The sequence below is a fragment of the Dreissena polymorpha genome, chromosome 15, assembly GCF_020536995.1.
Source record: "Dreissena polymorpha isolate Duluth1 chromosome 15, UMN_Dpol_1.0, whole genome shotgun sequence".
NCBI classification, from domain to species: domain Eukaryota; kingdom Metazoa; phylum Mollusca; class Bivalvia; order Myida; family Dreissenidae; genus Dreissena; species Dreissena polymorpha.
Window position 1 is genome coordinate 23,042,687 of NC_068369.1, and position 26,321 is coordinate 23,069,007.

Genomic DNA, 26,321 nt, shown 5'->3' on the forward strand with positions numbered 1-26,321 from the left:
TTTTTGTTCACTTCTACGTTTTTCAATGTTTGCGAAGTATTTTGTATTTTTTTCATTGTGTTCAACATGCTGAGCACGTGCTCGTAGTATTACTCCATTCAGATGTGTATGATAAATTCCTTCTAATACTTGTTTTTTTGATGTTATTTCATTTTCAATATCGGTTGTATCGTTTGTTTTTTCATGCATTTGTTTTTCAAGTGTTTCAATGATTTTGATGGTTTCAGCTTCAAGTTTGTGTGTTTCTTTTTGTTTAAATGATGTGTATCTGATTGTTGTGTTACGTATATTTCCTTTAATTACTTCCCATAAGGTGTTTGGGTTTGCATCTTTATTATCTTGAACTGTATTGAATATTTCTTGTTTTATTTGCGCTTGATATTGTGTATCTAATAAGATGCTGGTATTAATTTTAAAGTATCCTGGGCCTCTCTCAGGTTGTATTTTGTGTAGTTTAAGTTCGACTAGAGAGTGATCAGTCATAAATCCTGGTTTTATGCTACATGTGTCAATTATGTTGCAAAGTGACTCAGATATTAAAAAGTAGTCTAATCTACAAAATATTGTTGGTTTTGTGTTTGAGTGCCAGGTGAATTTGCTTTCGTTTGGATTTATTGTACGCCAGATGTCTAACATATTGTAATTATCAATTATGTTATTCAAAAAGTTTCTATTTTTAGGATGAGTATAAAGGTTTCCCTTCTTTTTATCTAATAATGGGTTAAGAACAGTATTGAAATCACCACCGACTATAATGTTTTTATCTTGGTTATTAATTATGAAGGATTGTAATGTTTCATAAAAAGAGGAATCATCTATGTTAGGGCCGTAAACGTTCATTAATGTTAATTGTGTTTCGTGTATTTTGATATCTATACTTGCTTGTCTGCCAACTATTATTTCATTAAAGTTATCGACTGTCATCCCAATAGTATTTTTTATCAGAAAGGCAATGCCTTGTTTATTAGTGTGTTGTCCACTGAGATAGATGTCTCCGTCCCATTCATCTTTTAAGGTTTGTGCTAAAGTGTGTGTCAAGTGACTTTCTTGTAATAGGCATATGCTATATTTTTTTTCGTCTAACCATTTGAAGATTTTTATACGTTTATCTTTATTGTTTAGCCCTTTTACATTCAAAGTGCATAATTTAATCATTTAAAAATGTGGAGGGTGATGTTACTGATAATTTGTGTGTTCTTGTCCAGTTAGTTTCTATTTTCAAACATGTCCAGTTGATTTCTGTTATAAGATATAGGTCAATGGAATTTTTCCATGATTTGGTGTTCGATGCAAAAGTGATGTGTATGTACAAATATAGTAAACATTTCATCATGACATATATATTGGAATAAATGCAAAGAAAAAAAATATAAATTTTCACTTTATCTTACTGTCAGCAAGAAATGATCTCTGTATTTTTTTTAAACTGTTTCAGAAAATACCAAAAGTTTTTTTTTTCTGATATCAATAAACTCAAATATCTTAATTGCTTTTTATTTTGCTATCCAGACACTTGTCTTTTATTGCTTATTTCATTATAAATTTTTTTTAAATTGTCATATTCATTCAAGTTATTCTATAACTTGTAAGACAAAAGTATCAAGGCCATAAAATCTATAAATAACCTGGTTTTTAACATTTTGTATTCCTAAATATTTTAGTAGATTTATAAGTTTTAATTTTTTGTTTTTGTAGAGGTATCTTTACTTGTATGAATCTACATATGTATGGTTCTTTTAACCAACAACCATAATTTATCAAAAGAAAAACCTAGAAATAGGTCATCAATGCATGAAACCCTCAATCCCCCCAAAAAGTAGTCGCAACTTAATACTTTTGAGCCATATGTACATCCACTATCAGGGGTTACAGTTAAAAAATCATCCAACACAGAATGTCCATTAACAATTCTTAGCACGTAGGGGGCCTAACAAACCACACACAAAGTACAACAGATAATTCGACACTCACCGCAAGTTTCAGCTGTTGTATCTCGTTCTCCAGCACCTTCACCTTCATCTCCCTGTCGGACACAATGACCTTGAGTTGCTCCACCACGTTGTTCTCGTGCTGCTGTTTGGCCTGGATCTCGTTCAGTTTGTTCTGCTGCTCCAGACGTATGTTGTGCTGGCTCCTCTGGGCCTCGTCGAGCTGTTGGCGGAGCTTGGTCTGCTCTCTCTGTAACACAGGACTTCAGATAGTGGTATGTGTTCACTTAAAATGACCAGAAATTTTACTAACTATATTCATATATTAAATCCATTATTATGTAATAAGAATTAAGTTATTAAAATATCAACCACTTATGGTAATTTTATTTGGAATAAGTATCAATTTATTTAGACTCCAGAGTGTTTATTTCAAACTTGCTTTTTTTCTTGATACATTTACAATAGAGTTAATGCAATTCAAATCAATTCACAATGCCACCCTTCCCTGTTCAGACTTATTTTACACGCTCAAATGGTACAGAGAAATACATGAGGATAACGACATTCTGTGTACTGGAAATATCTTATTTAAGGTATTAATTTTGAGGGACCTTTTCACAGATTTTGGCATGTATTGACGTTTGTCATTAAATGCTTTATATTTTAAAGAATTAAGTGAAAATGAAGAATATAATAATTAATTATCATTTTCAAAAATGATATCTCTATTTTCGTTATAAAAGCTGAATTTAAATTACTAATGGTATTTGTGCCAAATAGGAAATTTACTTTACTTCAGACGTTCATAAGTTCAGACATTTGAATCTTACGTTAAAAAATCTAATATATTCGAATAATAAAAAATGAATATTCAAATCTCATTTTCAGTATTCATTCCCATCCTTAACTTTTACACGCATAACAAAGCACTTTAATCTTAACCACTCATAGCAAAACACTTTAAAACACATAACAATGCACTTTAACACACATCACAAAACACTTCAACATACAGAACGATGTTTCAGACACTTGGACTGGCGCAATAACCTTTTAGTGTCTACTTACCAGAACTAGTTGGAACAAAGGGAGAGCAAACAATTTATTATACAATTTCCAATCAGCCTAAATAACTTTGAAGGCAAAACACACTTTTGCAATGAAACTAGGTGGAACTTGATGTTTCTTACCATTAAAGCTTCAATGAGTTCATTGTCATGTTCATTTTTTTGCAAGAGTTGAGGGACTTCCTTCTTTAGTGACTTGATTTCATTGCTTAGAACCTGGTTTCTGAAATATGACAACAAATGTTGCAATCAATCTGAGCTGGACACAAATGGCCGTTGTGGGTCTCAAACAACCTGAATATGGCTTGTTGCAAAGACAAGCAAATAGACAGGATATGTTGTATACAAAACAAAGATAGTGTTACAAAATAAAGGGCCATCCAATAAATATTGATGTTTATTTATCTCTGAACCATATAAGCGATCATTAAGAAAAAAGTTTTTCGTGTTTTTTTTTTAATTAAATTTCTAAGAGTTAACTGTATCGCTTTCTATTGGCATTACCATTTTGAAATCCAGCCATTAGTCTCAAAGAAGATTCTTGAGGCATAATGGTAGTTTTTTATAGCTATTTTTAAAAAGGAAACAAATTTTAAATCGATTCCTTTGAAAAGTAGGACTTCGTAAATGGACAAACCAGGAACATTCCTGCCTACTCACTGCAAATTCCATTAGTTAATTTCAGAGAGATTATTTAAAGAAAAAGATGTGGGACAATAGTTTAACCAAGTATTTTATACTCATGTGAGAAAATAAACAAGAAGGGCATTTTGATAATAATTGGCTCAAAACTTCTACTTCTACAATACAAATTAAATCCACTCTATCATGATTTGAAAAACCTTCTTTACTGATTGGTTCCATTGAGCAAGGCAAACTCTGTATTGGTACTATAGATAAGTTGAAGTGATGTCTGTCAGTACTTTCATCACCATGGAAGCTAGAATTACATTTACCTTGTTTTGGACACCTCCAGTTTGTGCTTTAATGCAAAATTTTCTTCCTCCAGGGCTTCTTTTTCAGCAGCCATTTTCTTCAAAAATAATGTCATCTGAGTTGCATTTAATTTGGTAAATACTGAGAATAATATTAGTTTTAAATAAATAAAGTGAGTCTTTGAAAACTTTAACCCAGGGCCACATGTGGTGTACTGTTTATATTCTGAGCAAATACACTAATCCATATTTAACATATGCCATGCATTCTATGTAATACATGTATTATAAAAAAATTGATTTCAGTCTTTCATTTGATTAGAAATATTAATGAAAACAAGAGGGCCATGATGGCCCTGAATCGCTCACCTGACTCATTAAGATCAGATGAAAACTATGACCTCTATTGTCTACACATGTTTTTCTATGATTTGACCTAGTGACCTAGTTCCTGACTCAAGATGACCCAAAAACAATCCCAATCCAGATTTCATCAAGATAAACATTCTGACCACAGTTCATAAATATTGGATGAAAACTGTGACCTCTATTGTCAACACAAGGTTTTTCTATTTATTTGACCTAGATTTTTACCCCAGATGACCCAAATACAATCCCACCCAGATTTCATCAAGAATTCTGACCAAATTTCATAAAGGTTGGATGAAAGCTGTGATCTCTAATGTCTACACAAGGTTTTTCTATGATTTGACCTAGTGACCTAGTTTTTGACCCCAGATGACCCAAATAAAATCCCAACCCAGATTTCATCAAGATAAACATTCTGACCAAATTTCATAAAGATTGGATGAAAACTGTGACCTCTATTGTCTACAGAAGGTTGTTCTAATATTTGACCTAGTGACCTTGTTTTTGACCCCAGATGACCCAAATACAATCCCAAACCGGATTTCATCAAGATAAACATTTTGACCAAATTTCATCAAGATTGGATGCAAACTGTGACCTCTACTGTCTACACAAACAAATTGTTGACGGACGGACGCACGGACACACGCAGGCACGCACAACGGACGCCGGACATCACACGATCACATAAGCTCACCGTGTCACTTCATGACAGGTGACCTAAAAATATGTGTCGGAGATAAACATGAACAGTTTTGGTTAAAATCCCATAGAAACAAGGGCTGTTTGTAAAACATGCATGCCCCCCTATATGGGCTATAAGTTGTAGTAGCAGCCATTGTGTGAATACGTTTTTTGTCACTGTGAATGGTGGTGGTGGTGGTGGTGGTGTAGTAGTAGTAGTAGTAGTAGTAGTAGTAGTAGTAGTAGTAGTAGTAGTAGTAGTAGTAGTTGTAGTAGTAGTAGTAGTAGTAGTAGTAGTAGTAGTAGTAGTAGTAGTAGTAGTAGTAGAAGTAGTAGTAGTAGTAGTAGTAGAAGTAGTAGTAGAAGTAGTAGTAGTAGTAGTAGTAGTAGTAGTGGTAGTAGTAGTAGTAGTAGTAGTAGTAGTGGTAAAAGTAGTAGTAGTAGTGGCAGTAGTAGTAGAAGTAGTAATAGTAGACGTGGTGGTGGTGGTGGTGGTGGTAGTAGTACTAGTAGTAGTACTAGTAGTAGTAGTACTAGTAGTAGTAGTAGTAGTAGTAGTAGTAGTAGTAGTAGTAGTAGTAGTAGTAGTAGTAGTAGTAGTAGTAGTAGTAGTAGTAGTAGTAGTGGTAGTAGTAGTAGAAGTAGTAGTAGTAGTAGTAGTAGTAGTAGTAGTAGTAGTAGTAGTAGTAGTAGTAGTAGTAGTAGCAGTAGCAGTAGCAGCATTACAAGACCAACACTTAAGAATGATCAAATGGGAAAAGGTAACATAGCACCGGCAGTAAATATGGGGCTCATTTACAGGTCAGATTTGGAATCTCTGCTGTAAAATGAGATTTTGAATGAATTAAAGGGAGGCAAATCTGTAATAAAAGAACATGCATAAACCGTAGTTGTTTCCCTTGTTTGAACCATGCTAAATCCTTACAAGTTTGGAAAGAATTGGATGAAAAATTTGTACTTTATTGCATAAACACCATTTTCTCAATTCAAGGGGAGGTAATTCTGTACTTCATGGACCAATAATGCTTATTTTTTGTAGGGTTCGTGTCCTCATTGATATAAAGACACTGTGCAAATTTGGAAAGGATCGGACAAAAAATGTGGAAGATTTTTGAAAGTTTTCACAAAATAGGCAAAAACGAATAAACATGCAAAGTTCAACGAGCTCCTGCGGCCATGTTTTTTGACGAATCAAATTTCTTTGAACAACTTTTTCAGGGGAGCCCTCAAAGGTCATCCCTGTGGAATTTTTTGAAAATCTGATGAGCGGTTTCTGACAAGAAGATTTTTTAAGGTTTTTACCATATATGGTCATGGCGGCCATCTTGGTTATGCAATCAAATTTTTTTTAACAATTCTTTTTTCCCATGACCTAGGGATGCTCCACATGAAATTTAGTTGAAATTGGCTCAATGGTTTAGTAGAAGAAGATGTTTACAAATTGTTTACAGACGGCCGGACGGACGCCGGACGCTGAGTGATCACAATAGCTCACCTCGAGCTATCGCTCAGGTGAGCTAACAAGCAAATTCGTTGAATTGATATCCCCTGCCAATATACTTCTGGACACAAAAAGTTGTCTGGACGTATGGACAATGCCAACGTGCATCATCCTCTTATTCATATATATATATATACTCCTACCTATTTTCAATGAAATCCGTCAAAGCACTTCCAAGATATGGCTCCGGACACACACAAAAAGCATTTTTTCAAGATACAAAGGGCCATAACTCCGTTATTAACAGATGGTGTACAATTCCATTTGGCGTGCATCATCCTCTTATCCATTTATATACTCATACCAAGATTCAATGAAATCCGCCAAAGCACTTCCAAGGACAAAAGGACGGAAAGACGAACAGACGGACAACACCAAAACAATATCCCTCCGTCTATGGCGGGGGATCATAACACATCTGAATATTACAAACTACGTACAATCTTGTCTTTGAAACAAGGGCTGTTTGTAAAACATGCATGCCCCCCAAATGGGCTGTCAGTTGTAGTGGCAGCCATTGTGTGAATACGTTTTTTGGCACTGTGACCTTGACCTTTGACCTAGTGCCCTGAAACTTTAATTTGTGGTTCAGCAGAACAACGAAATCCACTAAAATTCGTACCACACGAAATTTAATGGTTTTACAGTATCATCCGGAAACCATTTTTCTAAGTTGAATCAACGTGACCTTGACCTTTGACCTAGTGACCTGAAAATCAATAGGGGACATCTGCGAGTCATGATCAATGTACCTATGAAGTTTCATGATCCTAGGCATAAGCGTTCTTGAGTAATCATCCGGAAACCATTTAACTATTTCGGGTCACAGTGACCTTGACCTTTGCCCTAGGGACCTGAAAATCAATAGGGGTCATCTGCGAGTCATGATCAATGTACCTATGAAGTTTCATGATCCTAGGCATAAGCGTTCTTGAGTTATCATCCGAAACCATTTTAGTATTTCGGGTCACCGTGACCTTGACCCGTTGACCTAGTGACCTCAAAATCAATAAGGGTCATCTGCGAGTCATGATCAATGTATCTATGAAGTTTCATGATCCTAGGCTGATGCGTTCTTGAGTAATCATCTGGAAACCATCTGGTGGACGGACGGACATACGGACCGAATTGAGCAAAACAATATACCCCCTCTTCTTCTAAGGGGGGCATAAAAATATTGTCCTTAGATTATGACTGTGTGCTGTGTGCAATGTTTGTGAATGGGGTAAAAATAATATTCCATGATGGTTTATTTTGTCGTTTCATGCTTTTTGGTTGGATAAAAGATATAATTGCAAGTCTGATGTTACCTATTACAAATGGGGCTCGATGCCCATTATTTGGAGAAAATAGTGCCATCTTTGGCATTTTTAGGAACAGTTTTCATGGCAGTTTTATGTTGTCAATACATATTCTGAAAACAGGACTAGAATTAATTTTAATTTGGCCCCTTTCTCCCACCTCCTGAGCCTCCTTCTTCTCCTTGTCCAGCTTCTTGAGCTGATCCTTGTGACGGTCCACCGCACTGCTGCGCTTCTTGGTTCCCAGCATCTCTGCTTCCAGGTTTATACCATCACCGGTACCCTGCAGTCGCTGTAACTCCTGCTTTAGCTCATCATTCTGGGGTAATGATATAGGTATACGATATAGAGTGCATCAGCCATGGGGGGGGGGGGGGGGAAGTACTGCAAGTGTGTCAAAATACGTATCAAAGTGGTAAAGGGTTAAGTTCTTTTTTAATTTTTAATTGTCTTGGGAACAAGATTTGGACAGGAATAAGGACACCTATATTCCTCTCCATGGAAACTAGTAATTGACTCAAATTAATCATGCCAGTGCAAAAGCTGAATCAGTTGAACCCTTTACCACTAAACGTATTTTGACACATTTGTACTCCCTCAGAAAGTTTTATTTAATAACAAGGGACAAAATTGTCACAAAACCAGGTTTTCATTGTGAAAAAAAATCTGATTAAGGGAGACAACTCAAACTGAACTTTTGAAATGAACAAACAAAATTAACCCCCTTTGTAAGTTTGTTTCAAAATAAATCTATTTTAAGTTGTGGTGACCTTGACATTGGAGATATTGACGTGATTCTTAAGTGCGACACACCGTCCCATGATGGTGAACAAATGTGCCAAATAATTGTAAAATCTCACAATGAATGACATAGTTATGGCCCAGACAAGCTCATTTATTGCCAATTTTGACCTTTGAACTCAAAGTGTGACCTTGACCTTGGAGATATGGACGTAATTATTTCGCGCGACACACCGTCCAATGATGGTGAACAAATGTGCCAAATGATTTTAAAATATGACAATGAACGACATAGTTATGGCCCGGACAAGCTTGTTCCGCCCGCCCGCCAGCCAGCCCGCCAGCCAGCCAGCCAGCCAGCCAGCCAGCCAGCCAGCCAGCCAGCCAGCCAGCCAGCCAGCCAGCCCGCCCGCATTCGCCAATCTAATAACCAGTTTTTTCCTTCGGAAAACCTGGTTAAAAAACATTTCTTACTAGAATAAAGCTTTAAAGGCTTCATTTCCAACCCTTAGATACTGATGAGTAGTAAACAGCATAAAACCTGAACAGACTGCAAAATACTCACAGGCTGTTCTGGTTTTATGCCGTTTGCACATAGCCATTTTTACTTTGCTTCTGAGTGGGAAAGGGTTAAGCACTTGTCAATTTTCCGTTTGAGATAACTAATGAAAACTACTGCATACCTTTTGTTGCAGTTGCAGTATGGTCTGTGCCCGGCCCCGCCAGTTGCTGCTTGAGTTGAGGCAGGCCTGAACATTCATCCCATCTCCTACCTCTTGGGCTAGAGCCTGGAATACAACACACAGAATTTCAACAAATGTTGTTTAGTTTAAACCTATTTATTTGAGCTTGATTTTCTTTTTTCTAAAGCCAACAACTTATTGAAATGCTCTCAAAAGCCTGTTTATTTAAGCTTTTTTTTTTCAAAAGCCAACGTCTTATTGAAATGCTCTCAAAAACCTATTTATTTAAGCTTTTTTTTTCAAAAGCCAACGTCTTATTGAAATGCTCTGAAAAGCCTATTTATTTAAGCTTTTTTTTTCAAAAGCCAACGTCTTATTGAAATGCTCTCAAAAGCCTATTTATTTAAGCTTTTTTTTTTCAAAAGCCAAGGTCTTATTGAAATGCTCTCAAAAACCTATTTATTTAAGCTTTTTTTTTCAAAAGCCAACGTCTTATTGAAATGCTCTGAAAAGCCTATTTATTTAAGCTTTTTTTTTCAAAAGCCAACGTCTTATTGAAATGCTCTCAAAAGCCTATTTATTTAAGCTTTTTGTTTCAAAAGCCAACGTCTTATTGAAATGCTCTTAAAAGCCTATTTATTTAAGTTTTTTTTTTTTTAAAGCCAACGTCTTATTGAAATGCTCTCAAAAGCCTATTTATTTAAGCTTTTTTTTCAAAAGCCAACAGCTTATTGAAATGCTCTCAAGTAAGTTTTCTGGGTAGAATCAGTACTGAGTACCTATGGGGAGATATGAAGATTGCTCCCACAGTGGGGATCGAACCCATGAACTCCTGGTGGCGAGCCAGACATCATATCCACTACACAGTTGGCATTTCAATAAATGTTGTTTGTCATGGGAATAAGGGTAATACTAGTAACCACATTTTCCTGGTCCAAATGCATGCAGTTATTCAAATGCCGTACTCAAATTTGAGAAATAATATTATTATTTAACTGTCATGAAATTAGTCTTACACAAACTGTTGTAGTTAGGCAGACAGTGAAATAAACTAAGCAAAATCTAATAATGTGTCACCAACATTGCTACCTGGAAATCCTGGGTTTGGTTACAGTCAAACCCTTTCTATATTCTACAGGCTACAAAAAGAGTAAAAGCCCTAATTCAACTAAAATTGGTCGCATTAAACTGTGAAAGTTGGAGAAAAATTCACCCAGTTGTTACAGAAAAGTTAAAAACAACAAAAATTGGGTTTAATTATCCTATAATGGAAAAACAGACAGAGGGTCATAATTCTGCCAAAACTTGTTGCAACCAAAATTCCTTTCTTAACCATCATCTTCACATTAACTGAAGAAGTTTAAGCGAGATCTATCCAGTACTTAAAGAGGACTTCAAAACACAACCTTGAGGATGGACATATGTACAGACCAACAAGTGCAAGTTTAATGCTTCCCACTCCATGTGAAATAATAAATAAATTGTGTTTTATTTATCACTATATAATCAACTTCTTTATCTACTCAAGGTCAGCGAAAAAATAAATATTTTCACTTGTTGAGATGACACACTTGGAAACATAAATCTCTTATCACTCTTGGATTAAATTCCGTACTATACTAAGACCAACAAATATCTTCTATATCATCTTCCCAATTTGGAAATATGCCGACATTATACCATATTAAAGCAAACAACGATACATAATTAATTGAACACACACCCTTTACATATAAAAAACCCGTTTGGAAATACAAAACGCCATGAGAAGGAAATCAGCCATCAATAGATTTGTCATAGAAAAGAGAATGCCTTTACATTTCTGTAGACCGGCCCACATACCTTTGTGGCCTTTAGAAGTTCCTGCTTGAGGGTAGAGTTGCTGTTACGGTAGTCTATCATCTTGGACTCCATCTGTCGCAGCTTGTCTTGTAGCACCTTGATCTCATTTGGGTCTTCTGTCTACAGTAATAATAATAATAAATTAACAATCTCTTCCATCTATTATAATAATAACATGACCTGTGTTTGTGAAACACAATTTCCCCTACTGCGCTTTGAAGCCAAACAGCAGCAATTTTAGAAAAACAAGAGATGTGTTTGTCAGAAACACAATGCCCCTTTCTGTGCCGCTTTGAAGCCATATATTTGACCTTTGACCTTGAAGGATGACCTTGACCTTTCACAACTCAAAAAGTGCAGCTCCATGAGTTAAGTTTTCGGATGGACAGACCGACAAACTGACTGACAGACAGACAGACGGACGGACTGTTCAAAAATTATATGCCACCCTTCGGAGGCATAAACAGTTAAGTCAAAGGCCCATAACTGTGCCAAAAATCAATAGACCAAACTGTATTTTATCTTTAAGTCTTCAATGTATACACAGCTTAAAACTTTAAGATTTCAAGCAATACAAATATTGCCTCTAAATAGTTGATGCACTTATAAGGCAATCTTTTGTCTAGAGTATTATTAGTCGTTGGGGTATCTTCTTTCCACCTTAAATGTTATCAACAGAAATCACTAGATAAAAACATATATACCTTTTCTTCCATACTTGATCTAAGACTGATCGTTGAAGCTCTTATTGACTTGTTGTCAGAGTTCTTATTTGATTCTGCTACCTGAAAAAACATCCTTCAAAATTCTATTCTCGCAATTTTTTAAATTCCATGAAACATTATATTGAATATGAGTCTATGAAAGGCTATATTAATTTGCACATGCTGTACATTTGTGGAAATATGGCATTCCTGAATAATTCAACAAAAGGAAGCCATGGTATATATTCTGTTGTACCTACATCAAACATCATTGTAGAACTAAATATAAAAAAAGTTTTCATAAATACAGATGAGCCAACTGATTAACAATAAAAATTCTACTTCATTTTTTAAAAACTCTTCAAAGAAGGCCCTAAAGGCAACAATTGTTTGATAGGATTATGGTAATAACAACAAATGCAAACAGTGTATAGTAAATATGACAATGATACACCTCCCTGCAGGTAACTGTTTTAAGGACCCATTGTTTACTTTAATAAATTGCTGTGGGGACTTTTACATAGAACCTTATTGATAAATTTGAGATTTTTCTAACCTTTTCTCCCAAAGTCAAGCAAGTGAGTGAACGACAGTTTCAACTATGGTTTTATGTGACATGGAGTGATCACACAACTTCAACAAAAGATTGCAGAATCATATTAGTCATCAAGACATGCGTTATTGCGTTCATTAAAATTAAGACTAAGGTTCATTATAACAATCACCAGTAAGTCTTACAGACTATAGTATGTATTGATGACGTATAATTTACAAGTTGACCTGTTGTTGCAACTGCTGACATTTCTTTGAGAGTTGTTTGCCCTTTGTTTTCTCAGACTCCAGCTCAGCAGTCATTTCTCTTATCCGCTTTGACAGCTCCACTATTTTGGTTCCTGCAGTCTCGTTTGTAACTGGCCCTCCAGTGGCTGAAGGAAACAAAAATAGTAAATTATTCAAAAAATCTTTAATAAAACTTGTTCCCCAAAATTAGCATGAACATGAATCCTTGTTATGATTGCGAAATACTAAAATATTTACAGCACGATTAAAGATGCCCAGTCAATGGTTTAAACAGCATGCGTTTTCAAAACATAATATAATCAAACAAAAGATGTGTTTGTCAGAAACACAATGCCCCCTACTGCGCCGCTTTGAAGTCACATATTTGACCTTTGACCTTGAAGGATACCTTGACCTTTTACCACTCAAAATGTGCAGCTCAATGAGATACACATGCATGCCAAATATCAAGTTCCAAATATCAAGTTGCTATCTTCCATATTGCAAAAGTTATGGGCAATGTTAAAGTTTTCGGATGGACAGACAGACTGACTGACAGATGGACAGACTGACGGACACTTCAACTGCTATATGCTACCCTACCGGGGGCATAAAAAGATACCAATACTATTAAATTACCAGTTCCAATATGTAATGGGAATGGGGAATAGACCAACAGTAGGTTGCATTTATAACTTATAAGCAGACCTTTGGAGCACCATGAGGGTGAAAGGCAAAAAAGGAGGATGCAATTCCTCTGCTGTCACAACAACTCAAGTAACACATACTGTGTGGAATTAATAATAACTTTTACCAAGAAACTAATGACAAGTTTTTTCCCCCAATAAATTGTATTATGCTGTATCTTTTACCATCTTACTAACCAACCATCCCCCCTCCCCTGAATTTCTGCATTGTGCATAAAGAGTTCTTACCTATAAGTAACATAGTTTTAATACTCTTGAAACGTATATTATTTTAAAGCATTTATGAGAATTAAAGGCAAATATTCTTCTAAAGGTGTTACATGATAATCTGTTTACAAGATACTGTTTCCACCACTCATTAATAATCATTTTCAATTTATACAATGCAATAACACATCTTAACTTAATGTTGATTTTCTTAGCACCATGAGCATTTCCCTCTTACCTCTCAAGTGCTATTAAAGTACATGTTTTGATTGATGCATGTTAGACTGACCACTTGTTTGACCCTTTTCCACTCAGAAGCAAAGTGAAAATGTGCAAACAGCATAAAACCAGAACAGTCTGCGAGTAACTCGCAGTCTGTTCAGGTTTTATGCTGTTTGCTGCTCATCAGTATCTAAGGGTTGGAAATGAAGCCTTTTAAATTTGATTCTAGTAAGAAAGGTCTTTAATTAAATTTAACTTTCTTAGGGACTTCAGATGCGTAAAAATATGTATCTAAGTGGTAAAGGGTCAACCTACCTACTGACATTGTGACTCTGCATATCCCCTTTCAAACTTTCTTTGCAGGGGTACAACAAAGAACTGATCTTAAACAAAAACATTCATACTAAAATTAAAAGTCTGTAGTACTTAGCACACATGCGCTGTTAGCTGATAAATCTGTATTAGGTGTAAAACAGATTCTCACAAAGTCAATGAGCCCCATGCCTATTATTGTAAAATCTCATGATAATTTCAGTTGACATGTGTCTTGCATTTCAATCAAATGTCACGGTAAGGTTAGTTGACCTGATGCCAACATGGTCTACCTGCAAGTGCTACTTTCTCCTCCTCCCATTTCTTCTTCAGGTTCCTCAACTCAAAGTCCCGTTCACTGAGTAGTTTGTACACTCGCCCATTCTCATCTTTCAATTCCTGGTAAAAGACCAAAAGATTGAAAACATGTGCTTTGCCCAATCACATTTAAAATTTAATTGGCCTTTTATAAATAAATTACGTCTTTTGCAACTTTGATATTTTTCTTAGCAAAAACATTATTTTAATAAGGGAATCATATTTTTGATTGTTATTTAGTTAACAGTACTAAATAATGTATTCACAGTGATTTAATGTTGGGAGCAATATCAGAAGTAGCCTTTTGCAGTTTACTTATAAAGGTATGCGGTACTACTTATATATTGTAATACTAGATACAGTTATCCAATTAAAGATTTCGGATACGAATCCCAACCCTAGCAAAAAACAATTACTCTCATGTAACACTATTCCAATATTGCATGACCAAATTGTTCTCAAAATAAAGGGCCAAAACTACATTTTGTGTTATAAGCATGTGGCCTTGAAGTTGACTTAAAACTCAATATGCGTCTTCCTTTTCTCCCAAGTAACAAAAAAAAAGTCTGTCCGATTTGCACTACCGCAAATCATATTATTCTCAAGATAACATGCTAAAACAAATTCAATAAGAAAATCCTACGTGACCTTGACCTTTGACCTTTTGAACCCAAAGGGAAAAGACAACTTCCTTTTCTCCACAGTAACCATCATAAAAATGTGCAAGATTGTAGGTCAAAGCGCTCTCTAGATTTTTAGCATGAAATAATGGACTTCGGACTTAACCAATGAACAGGTGCAGAAAATATACAACTGCTTCTTCAAAGGTGGACATAAATATTTACCCGAATTTGTTCATGAAGATGGTCTACAAGTTCCTCAGATAGAAAACTTTTCTGTGATGCCTGAGCAAGCTGGAACAAAACAAGACAGTATATTGTGTCTGTTATTGATCTTATTCAGCATAGGATAATCGCAAAATTCATATACAGGCCAACATTCATCATGATTAAATAATTAATATACAAAATTTTGATAAATCGCAATTATAACATATTACTTTGTCAAAATGCTGATTAAATAAGACATGATTATGATATTAATTTAGATGTACTAGAAAATTGCAAAGCCTAACCAAATGAAACTTATCATACTGGTAATTGCAGACATTACTTTACAAAACAAATTTATATGTTTAAAATTAATAATGGAACCAAAATTTAACCACTATATTGAGATCATATAACATAATATACAAAAACAAAAAACCTTAAGGTCCAGATTATCTGTAACTCCAAAGGCATTGTTTGTTGGGGTGGTGATAGATATGACAGATGCTGTTTTTGCTCGTTGTTGCTCCTCTTTTCTCTGCTTCCTTCGCATCAACTTTTGTTGTTGCTGGTCCTGCAAGAGCTGAAACTGGTTCCGCAAATTGTCCTCGGCTGTTGCCATGACTTCATTTGAACCTGCAAGGTTAACACAAGGTTAAAATGAGGTCATATGATGTGGGTGTGTTTAGAGAGTTCAACGAAAACATCCATGCAGGTTTCAAAGCTTTGTGTCTATAACTGTGTCTTATGCCTAATATACTGTTACTAATCATCTTAACACGCTTCTTCCAACATCAAGAACTTACGCTTGGAAAACATTTTGGTTAACTTAAACTTATATATAATTTGTACCTGTCTTATCAAGGACTACTATTAAGATGAGTAAACTGTAACTTGCCAATATCTCCATAGCAACTGACATGTGCACTGGTAAGATGTTTATCATGTGACACAGAACAATGGAGGCATTTGTTTTATTGAAAGTTTTGAAATCATTGATTGTTATAGTTGTAATGGTTGTCTGTAGCTATCAATATGGACTTTTTGGAGCGTAAAATGGCAGTCGCTGTTCATTGTTTGCAGGTGGGTGCTGCTATTCTTAGGTAAAATATAAAGTGAAATTGTTAGGGAGGAAATCAATGTGGTTGTTATGGGCAGGTTGTCGCCATTCAAACGTGGTTGATAGGGAAGGTTAGACTAATAAAAAGTCTATAACTAACTTGCAAGTATCAAAGCTTTGTTGAAAGCAGTTTGGATGTTACATAAAACTTGTCATTTTGGATTAACCATAAACATTTACCTTAAATTTTGACCAAAGTACCCATCTGATGAGGAGACACCTATATGACCGGGAGGTAACCACTGGGAGAATTTCAATGGTATTTCCAAACAAACACACAATTAAAGGGTTGGGATAGGCCTTAAAATCTTTAACTTAATAAGTGAAAACCAGTTTAAAAAATATTGATTATGTTATTAATAAACAAAGGTCCCCCCAGGTTGCTGGGATTGCAACTAGTAAGGAGTTTTTACATGTCATGTTTTCCGACTGGAATCCAGACAACACTTTAATAGATAAAATGAGCAACATTTAAATTATTTTCTGGCATTTATAAACACAAACAGATAATAAATTTATCCTTAATGCTCAAATTAAAACAAAAAACTTACTTGATGCTGTGTGCTAGAAGAATAATGATATTAATCCAAGTTTCAAACATGTCAACAGTTCATGAAAATGTGTAAGTTTTAGCAATGGAAAACATTGGGTATTACATTTTGAAACAAGGGCTGTTTGTAAAACATGCATGCCCCCCATATGGGCTGTCAGTTGTAGTGGCAGCCATTGTGTGAATACGTTTTTTGTCACTGTGACCTTGACCTTTGACCTAATGTAAGTTATCATCCGGAAACCATTGTACTATTTCGAGTCTCTGTGACCTTGACCTTTGACCTAGTGACCTGAAAATCAATAGGGGTCATCTGCCAGTCATGACCAAGGGGGGGATTGAGAGGGGGTATAATGTTGTATGGCAATTTATTAGATGTTTAAAAAAAAATTGGGGTGGGAGGTGGGGGGGGGGGGGGGGTAGGGGTGGTGGGGGGGTGAGAGGGGGGTATAATGTGGGTTGTGGTAATTTATACGATGTTTAAAAAAAAATGTTTGTTTTTTTTTTGGGGGGTGGGGGGGTGGGGGGGGTAGGGGGGGGGGGTATTAATGTGGGGTGGGGTAATTTATTAGATGTAAAAAATGTTTTTTTTTGGGGGGGGGAGTGGGGGGGGGGGTAGGGGGGAGTGAGAGGGGGGTATAATGTGGGGTGTGGAAATTTATAAGATGTCTTAAAAAAAAAAATTGGGGGGTGGGGGGGGTGTTGGGGGGGTTAAGGGGGAGTGAGAGGGGGGTTCTAATATGGGGTGTGTGATAATTTAATAGATGTTTAAAAAAAATGGGGGGGTGAGGGGGATGAGGGTGAAGAGGGGGGTATAATGTGGGGTGTGGTAATTTATTAGATGTTTTAAAAAAAAAAGAGGGGGGCGAGGTTGGGGGGGGGGAGGGGGATTCTGGTAGGGGCGTATGTTGGGTGAAATCCATTGTGGTATTCAGGTAAGTGTTGTTTTGTCAAAGTAATAATAAAATGTGATCATAAAAAATAACAAATGATCTCACACTGACATGAACAAATATCCTCTATTTATTAAACTTGAAATTTAAACTTATTGCATTTGTTTCCCCTGTATATAAGAAAGATATACTAGTGTATTACCTCCCCTGTCCTGCTTATATTTATATTAATCAACAAAATTAAACATTAATTTAATATACAAAATATACAAAAAATCTCATATTCTGATAATATTTTTACTGTTCAACTTTATTTTACTCAAAGGATGATGTTTCATTGGACTGATAATTATAGATTTAGGATTACAGACCAGTTGCTTCAGTTATATTGTTCAGAGTTCGCCCTGTTGGCCGCGTATGCGTTCTTGAGTTATCATCCAAAAACTATTTTACTATTTCGGGTCACCGTGACCTTGACCTTTGACTTAGTGACCTCAAAATCAATAGAGGTCATCTGCAAGTCATGATCAATGTACCTATGAAGTTTCATGATCCTAGGCCCAAGCATTCTTGAGTTATCATCCGGAAACCACCTGGTGGACAGACCGACAGACAGACCGACCGACATGAGCAAAGCAATATACCCCCTCTTCTTCGAAGGGGGGCATTAATATGCTTATGTACAGATTGACTATCCTCGGAATCCTAATGACAAGATAGATCTCTTGTCTAAACAACCAATCAGGTTAACCAACTACCTCTGGAACCTTCAAAAGATAGATTGAATTGTCAATTTAAAATTTAAGTTTTCGGTTTGATTACGTTTTTTTATTAACTTTTTGTTTTGAGCATTTATCAACAAAAACACGCAAATTGATGAAGTTGGTAACAATTAAGGCGTTTGTTACAAGGTATAAGGTAGACTGAAATTTTATAGACAAACGCGTGACTATTTTTTTTTACATGCAATTTTGTTTTATCATGAAGAACTCTGAGCTAAACGTATTTACTCATAAAAGCTCACAGCATTCGAGAAGAACTAAGAGTTATTTGTAACAACTAACATGAGTATTCTGTTCAGCCAAGTTCAGACTGAACTGATGGGTCCCGGTGATGGACGTTCCGTGCCACTGATATTTGTTTAGGAGGGCATTGGACGTTTCGTCACACTGATAATATATAGGCGGATAGAGATGAATAATACCGTATAGGTGTGAATCATGACGGGAAACTTTCACACCTTTGATTATAACATCTGTTCAATGTAAAAACAACATTGTTTTATTTCAAGATTATTTATTCAGACTAAAAGTATTCTGCGATTTCAAGATTTATTTTTAACAAGGGCTGTTTGTAAAACATGCATGCCCCCCTATATGGGCTATAAGTTGTAGTAGCAGCCATTGTGTGAATACGTTTTTTGTGGTGGTGGTGGTGGTGGTGGTGGGAGTGGTGGTGGTGGAGTAGTAGTAGTAGTAGTAGTAGTAGTAGTAGTAGTTGTAGTAGTAGTTGTAGTAAGTAGTAGTAGCAGTAGCAGCAGCAGCAGCAGCAGCAGTAGTAGTAGTAGTAGTAGTAGTAGTAGTATGCATTACAAAAATGCAGTTAGCCTTACATTTGGTAAAATTTAAATATATTACAAGGGAGGCAAATGCTGTAACAATAAATTTAAACTTATTGCATTAGTTTCCCCTGTATATAAGAAAGATATAATAGTGTCCTATAATAATTACCTCCCCTGTCCTGCTTATATTTATATTAATCAACAAAATTAAACATTAACACAATATTTAATATACAAAATATATACAAAAAATCTCATATTCTGATAAAAATTTTACTGATCCACTGTGTTTTACTAAAAGGATGATGTTTCATTGGACTGATAATTATAGATTTAGGATTACAGACCAGTTGCTTCAGTAATATTGTTCAGAGTGTGCCCTGTTGGCCGCGTATGCATTCTTGAGTTATCATTCAAAAACCATTTTAATATTTCGAGTCACCGTGACCTTGACCTTTGACCTAGTGACCTCAAAATCAATAGGGGTCATCTGCGAGTCATGATCAATGTACCTATGAAGTTTCATGATCCTAGGCCCAAGCGTTCTTGAGTTATCGTATGACAACCACCTGGTGGACAGACCGACCGACCGACAGACAGACCGACATGAGCAAAGCAATATTTCCCCTCTTCTTCGAGGATGGGCATAATAAAATACATGAACAATATTCATGTCAGTTTAAGATTCAATTTACATGATTCACATAATAAATTTACAATACCAAGAATGATTACATAAAAGATATTTGTTGGATTCTGTGGATTATCGATTTTAATTCACGAGTGATCATAGAAAATATATATATATATAAATTAAAATCGATATTCCACCTAATCTTACAAATTTTCTTTTTATTTTATGCTTTTTTTTCACCGTTTATATACATTGTTAAATGGTTTTACTAAAGAATTTCACTGGGATAATGACGTCATTTCGTAAAAAAATGATGTCATTTCACAGTTAACAGTGAAAATTATCAATAATTTCACTGTTAATTTTCACTGTTTGAAACAGTGAAATTATCAGTTTTACTTCTCTGATATTTCTTTATAAACCACCTGAAAGCATAAAATAAATAAATATAGTCAAAATTTTCAATAAATTGACATTATAGTCAGTACAAGACACACACAAAAATCGAAACAAGATTTACTTTACCTTTTTTATATTATAAATTAACAATATCAAAAGTGAATACATACATAATATATATTTGTAAATGTTTCAAGACACATATACAAAAGTACACAAATATATACAAAAAACACAATAGCATACTATACTATACACATGCATACCAAATATGAAGGTTACATCTCAAGGGAGATAGAAGTAATGAGCATTTTTCGAAACTTAAACGCAAAGTGTGACAGACAGACGGACGGACAGTGCGATCACTATATATGCCCTCCTTCAGGGGCATAAAAATACAACAGCATACTATATTATATATATACAAATCAGATATATTATATTTCAGAATTCTTCATCGTGGATGTTGTGACTGTTGTCATGGGTTGTGTCTGGTCCCAGTCCGGTGATATGACTGCATGCTCTTGGCAGTTGAGTCGTCATCATTTCGTCATCTTCATATTTCTCCCAGATATAGAATTGTTTCCCGCGCATTTCTTTGCATTTTTTCCGTGCACTCGAGTCAGGGTGTGTTTCAACACTAGGCGGATGGTAAGGTCCACTGTATCTGCCTCACGGCGGAACAGGGGGACAAGCATGTAAAATCCTAAGTCGATACGCCCTGCTCGAGTGTTGATTCAGCGATGCCACCCTGGAAAAAAGAAATATGTTGTGAACTATGATATATATTAGTTTTTATATAATAATATTTAAATTATAACTATCATTTGAAAATTATAAATTGCTAGGTTGTTCTTTATATGTAAAAAATACCTTCAATGTCGTTGTTCGTTCTTACTGTCTGGTGCTATACGCTCCAATTTTCCCGTTGCCACATTGATTCTCAGATCCTTGTCCACTCCATGTGCAGAACCACATTCAGTTTAGGACCTCCGACCTAAATGTTATTTTTTGTTATTTTGAAACAACATTAGGACCTTCATTTGTTAATGTAAATCGGGATAAATTAAACGATATTTTAGTAGAATTAATACATTTATAAACAACAATATACATACCTCTTCAGCTAGTCAATATAAATTGCCGCCATAGAGTCTTTTGATGATTTTTGCTTTGGCAGACTCTTGGCGTCAACAGTCCACTCTATCTTTTTAATAGCGAAAGTTTTCCTTCTTTGTCTATATTGATGCGCAAGGAATTTGGTGCGCAACATTCAAGCCCCGATATCAGACAGTTAAATTCAACGGATTGCAATAATATTTACATACCTGTGTAGATAATTCATTTCTCAATAATGTTCTGTAAGAATTATGTTATGAATCTTTAAATTTTGCACGCCTGACCAATTTAAATCAACACACTACTAACATTTTCCATTCCAATCGCTTTGCCCGCTGTATACCGCAGGTAGATTTTAATCGATACCGCAGCCTATTACACTGTAATGCCTTCTTCTGATTGGTTGATATTTAAACATGACGAGAGGTCAGTGATTGTATTGTGATTTGAGCAGATGTTTAACTGAAACAAATTATGCCTTTTAACTTCAATTCGACGCTATTTGAGGTAAAAATGGACTTCTTAACTAAAACTTTATGAATTGGTTATATTATTTTGCAATTTTAAGCAAATTGATTTAATAGCATTGTATTCATTTTTCGTTATGGTTTTTACAGACCGGAGTTTCAGCGTTCAGATTTATTCTGAACGCTAATTATTTCAGCTACTCTTCAGCCTGCAGCTTCAGCTGTTCAAAGGCGGGAATGATGTGCTCGCACGGCAAATACGGAAAGGGCATTAAAGGCCCATCTTGAACATTAAAGGCCTGTGTCAGTCATAAATTGTTTGCTTATTACTTACAGGCATATACAGCTAATTGATAGTTTGTAAGTCGATACTGAAGCATAAGCTTTTCCTTAAAGTAAAAGACCAACTTCTTTTTATTAGTTTTTTATTGAATAAATTGTATTATTACATACACATGATGCATAAAAAATAACAGCACTTCATGTTTTATATTTATTGAACATAATGAAATATGCACACATATTTTTATACTATCCTCGAGTGCCCACTTTCGACGCATCTAAGCAGTCGGTTAAAGTTTTGTTGCTCAAAATAGGGATTAGGTTATTAATATTGTTATTTAATATCAAATTTACCTTTTATTTACACAATTTAATTTCAATTGATTGTGTTATTAACCAAAATTTGTTGATAAATTACACCTGCTAAGTCTACTGTAACGGCGGCCATCTTGTTGAGAGTGCCCGGTAACGACGCATCTGATTGGTTATCTGATTTCAATGTAAACATCACTCCTGTGGAGACTGAATGCATGAAACATTAACTCAGGATTGTTGTACTTACATTTGTTTCACTGTTAAAGCAACCTGGATCTGAAATTAATGAAATCAATTGAGGTTTTTAATTTTATTGAATTTTATTCATGTCAATTATAACAAGTTTTCAACAAGTTCAAGTTACTCTTCACCAACACAGTGAGGACACATGAAGATATCACCTCTCCTTACAACCCGGAGTTTAGTACAATAAATGAGATGAACCCAGTGTCCACACGCAGAACACTGCACCCATTTCACAAAGACCAGTGAAGAACTCTGCCGTACAGCACTGGGTGTGAATAGGCTGCATACACAGCACACCTCTGTTTCATCCTCATCCCCTGATGATTCATCTGCCGGTAAAGCAGGGACAGGTGACACTGCCTTAACTGTTCCAGATGGTCCAGGTTGTACGGTCAACTTCTGGGTCTTTGTCTTTTTATTTCTTCCCTCTTCATGATCCTGAATTTTTTGAATAATTACATCCTCAGTAATTGGCTTTCCACTGACCACTGAACTTAGGTATTTCCTCTTTTTTGTTGCTTGTTTCTTGGATATGATGTTTGCTTCTTTATTGCAGAAAAATTGGGAGACTTCCGTTTCTGAGGGTTGGATGATTGATTGAAGAGAACTGGTTTCTTGTTGAAGGGCTTCTGATGGCTTGAACACTGAGGAATCTATAGCATTTGGATCATATGGGTAGATGCCAGTTCTGCGAAAGGATGCCTGTAAATTATTTGGTGACAGTGCTTGCGAATATGCCTTGCTTCCAAGTGCACACACATTGAAACGTGTTATACTTTGCCCACAGTTGTCGCGCATGAACTTGTGACACACAGAGCTGTAGATCCTTTCGAATGGCCCAAAACAACCAACATCTAGAGACTGCAAAACATGGCTCGTGTGTGCTGGCAGAACAAACAGGATTATGTTCTGTGACTTGGCCCAATCAATCAACCCCAAATTAATGTGAGATTTATGGCCATCATAGAGAATCAGAACAGGATTGTCCAGACAACGTTCAGGTAAGTATTTTAGCAGGTGTTGCTCAAGGTACCTTTTGAACACAGCACTATTACTCCACCCGGACTCAGTGACTGTACCATCAACTCCATGACCACCACCATCTAATAATTCTGACTTCATCCGTAACCCTGGAAATACAAAGAATGGTGGAACACTGTTACCCATGGCATTTCCGCAACCAATGACTGTGATGAGGGTTCTTGAACCAGATGTGACTGCTTGTGGCTGAGATTCGCAGCTTGCAACCACTGAAGGGGGTTTATGGGAAGTGGACAAACCTTTCTCATCAACATTGTATATCCGTTCTGGCTTATGCTTTAGATCATACTTGTCCATGATGTTGCCCAGTTCAGTATAATATACTGACACGGATTCCTTGTTGGTGGCTTTGGCACGTTGAATCTCAAGCCCACGAGGCTTCAACACTTTCAGCTCTGGCCATCGTTTCATAAACAGCCTGAACCACTTAAGTGTGAACGGATGCTCCTTGTCCCGTTTTCCAAGAAATATCGCATATTCACTGGCCATGTCAACAACTTCTGCCCGACTGTAACCATATCCACAGCTTGCCATTAATGTTAGATGGTCTGTCAAGTGTGCCTCTTCCTCCTGAGATAATGTAGGTGGTGGTCCAGAATGTGTTGCCTCCGGATTTACTCTGCCATTCAACCTGTGTCGCAGTGAGGCTTCTGGGATGCCATACTCTCTGGCAGTGGTTCTAATATGGGCCCCTGTCAGCAACACCTTTTCATAGGCTGTGTTAATGGAAGTAGGTGAATAGCACCTGTACTTCTTTTGTGGGACCTACAAATAGTAATAAATGAAAATAAGTAATAAACCTGACATGCAATTACCAACATGAACACTTGCTAGTTACAATTTTATTTAGCATAACAAAAAAAAATATCCGGACTTCATATCGCATTTAACGCGTACACCTTTTCCAGAGTGAAAATTAGTCTATTTATACGATGTTCTGTCACATGACAGTCACGTGACTTGTGAATGAAAATAGTGAGCTTTTGCAGACGATACGGATGCATTTTCCAACGGTCTTATTTGCAAAGAAAATTTGTAGTAAGTTGTTCAAAAGTTTTGCATTAAGTAAAATACACAAAAATACATTAATTTTAAACCAATCAACCATAACTAACCTTTGAACCAGCTATTTTCCACATTACTATGAACAGCTCTAGCAAAATCGTTGTAGCGTAAAGTCTGATAGTGTATGACGTCAACGGATGTCGCTTATGTATCAAACAGAGGCAAAACAAAAATGGCGTCGAAATAGGGCAGCGTCATTTCGGGTCACTCGAGGATAACAATAACAATAAATCATTTTATTTTTGTTATTTATAATAATAATTGTTAACATTGTTGTAATTTTCTACATTAATACACACCCAATATTATTCACACATATACGGCATTATTCAATCCTAGTATCCGCCTATATATTATCAGTGGGACGAAACGTCTACCCCTTTTCAACACAATTATCAGTGGCACGAACTGGTAGTGGCATGAAACGTCCATAACTCGAACTGATCACTTATAATTTAACAGTTATGTCAGCACTATGTTCAATTTAATCAAGACGTAAGAATGCTAGCTAAGCACTTACCTGGCACATATATTTAATAAATTACATATTATTCTAATACATTCAAACCTTTTCTAAATCCTTCCAAAAATTATAAAAACACGGCTTCCGGAATTTGTTGCGACAACAATGTAGTTCCGATGTTTATAATTTTCGCGCATTTGATTGGTTGAGATGCTGCTACTGGATATACCGGATTCACCGGAATCTACCAAAATTTACCGGAATCTAGCCTAAATCTACCAAAATCTACAATTAAACGTTATAATTTGTATATGTGATGATAATTATCATCAAATTGATTACAACTTATGAAATCCTATTAAATATATGACCTTCCAAAATCATTACAAGACTCCCAATAGACTCCCTCGTTAGGATATTACAAAACAATATTGGATATGTACTGTTAAAATGCAAACGTCGCGGAAAACTGCTTGTATGTATTGTATAATGAAGTTGATACAATATTTGTATACTGGAGTGTGCATAATGCGCATATAAACAATGTAATTATTAATTTTGACTCGCTTTGTAATTTCATTGTGTTATTCAGAGGCAAAATGTTGTTATACATTTGTACAATTGTATAAGGAGGCATTTAATATTTAATAAAAGGTATTTTAACATGTCTGAGGTTTATTGTGTGTATTATAAAAAGTTCTATATTTTATCTATTTTCAAAGATTACAGATGCCTATTTTGTCGTATTTAAATGCATAAAAATTAAACCCATTAATGCTAGGTAAGTATACAATCGAAGCGCGATACTTCGTATTGTAACGGAAGACACCCATGTATTACTGGTAATTGCAAGTACATGTAAATTTATGGCGTTTGTTGAACTGTCACATATTCTGAAAATATCATGTTTTATAATGCACAAACTATAAACAATGTAACATTTTTCACACCTTCGAGATAACTCTCTACTTAGCGTGCTTATAAGTCATTAAATTACGATTTGAATTTAATTCATTTTGGCATCATGGCACG

At 35.7% G+C, this 26,321-nt stretch overlaps 2 protein-coding genes across 2 annotated transcripts in view; both read right to left on the reverse strand.

Annotated features, from left to right (window-relative positions):
- The window catches only part of LOC127859611 (coiled-coil domain-containing protein 13-like), a 46,583-nt gene extending 21,087 nt beyond the window's left edge, over positions 1–25,496 (reverse strand). The window contains exons 1-12 of the mRNA XM_052397113.1: positions 25,395–25,496; positions 15,574–15,770; positions 15,150–15,218; positions 14,280–14,385; positions 12,531–12,684; positions 11,759–11,852; positions 11,055–11,174; positions 9,213–9,317; positions 7,949–8,107; positions 3,955–4,031; positions 3,122–3,221; positions 1,972–2,178 (exon numbers count right to left, since the gene is read on the reverse strand). Coding sequence (XP_052253073.1) covers positions 1,972–2,178; positions 3,122–3,221; positions 3,955–4,031; positions 7,949–8,107; positions 9,213–9,317; positions 11,055–11,174; positions 11,759–11,852; positions 12,531–12,684; positions 14,280–14,385; positions 15,150–15,218; positions 15,574–15,756 — 1,374 coding nt within the window. The 5' untranslated portion in view covers positions 15,757–15,770; positions 25,395–25,496. The remainder of the gene's footprint in view (positions 1–1,971; positions 2,179–3,121; positions 3,222–3,954; positions 4,032–7,948; positions 8,108–9,212; positions 9,318–11,054; positions 11,175–11,758; positions 11,853–12,530; positions 12,685–14,279; positions 14,386–15,149; positions 15,219–15,573; positions 15,771–25,394) is intronic.
- Positions 22,770–24,287, reverse strand: LOC127860072 (uncharacterized). The gene has a single exon (XM_052397866.1). It carries the CDS (start codon positions 24,248–24,250, stop codon positions 22,835–22,837), a length of 1,416 nt encoding a protein of 471 aa, XP_052253826.1. The 5' UTR covers positions 24,251–24,287; the 3' UTR covers positions 22,770–22,834.
- Positions 25,497–26,321: the final 825 nt, after the last annotated feature.

Coding starts and splice junctions, on each gene's coding strand:
- LOC127860072 (XM_052397866.1), bottom strand. CDS start 24,250: ATGGCCAGTGAATATGCGATATTTCTTGGAAAACGGGACAAGGAGCAT.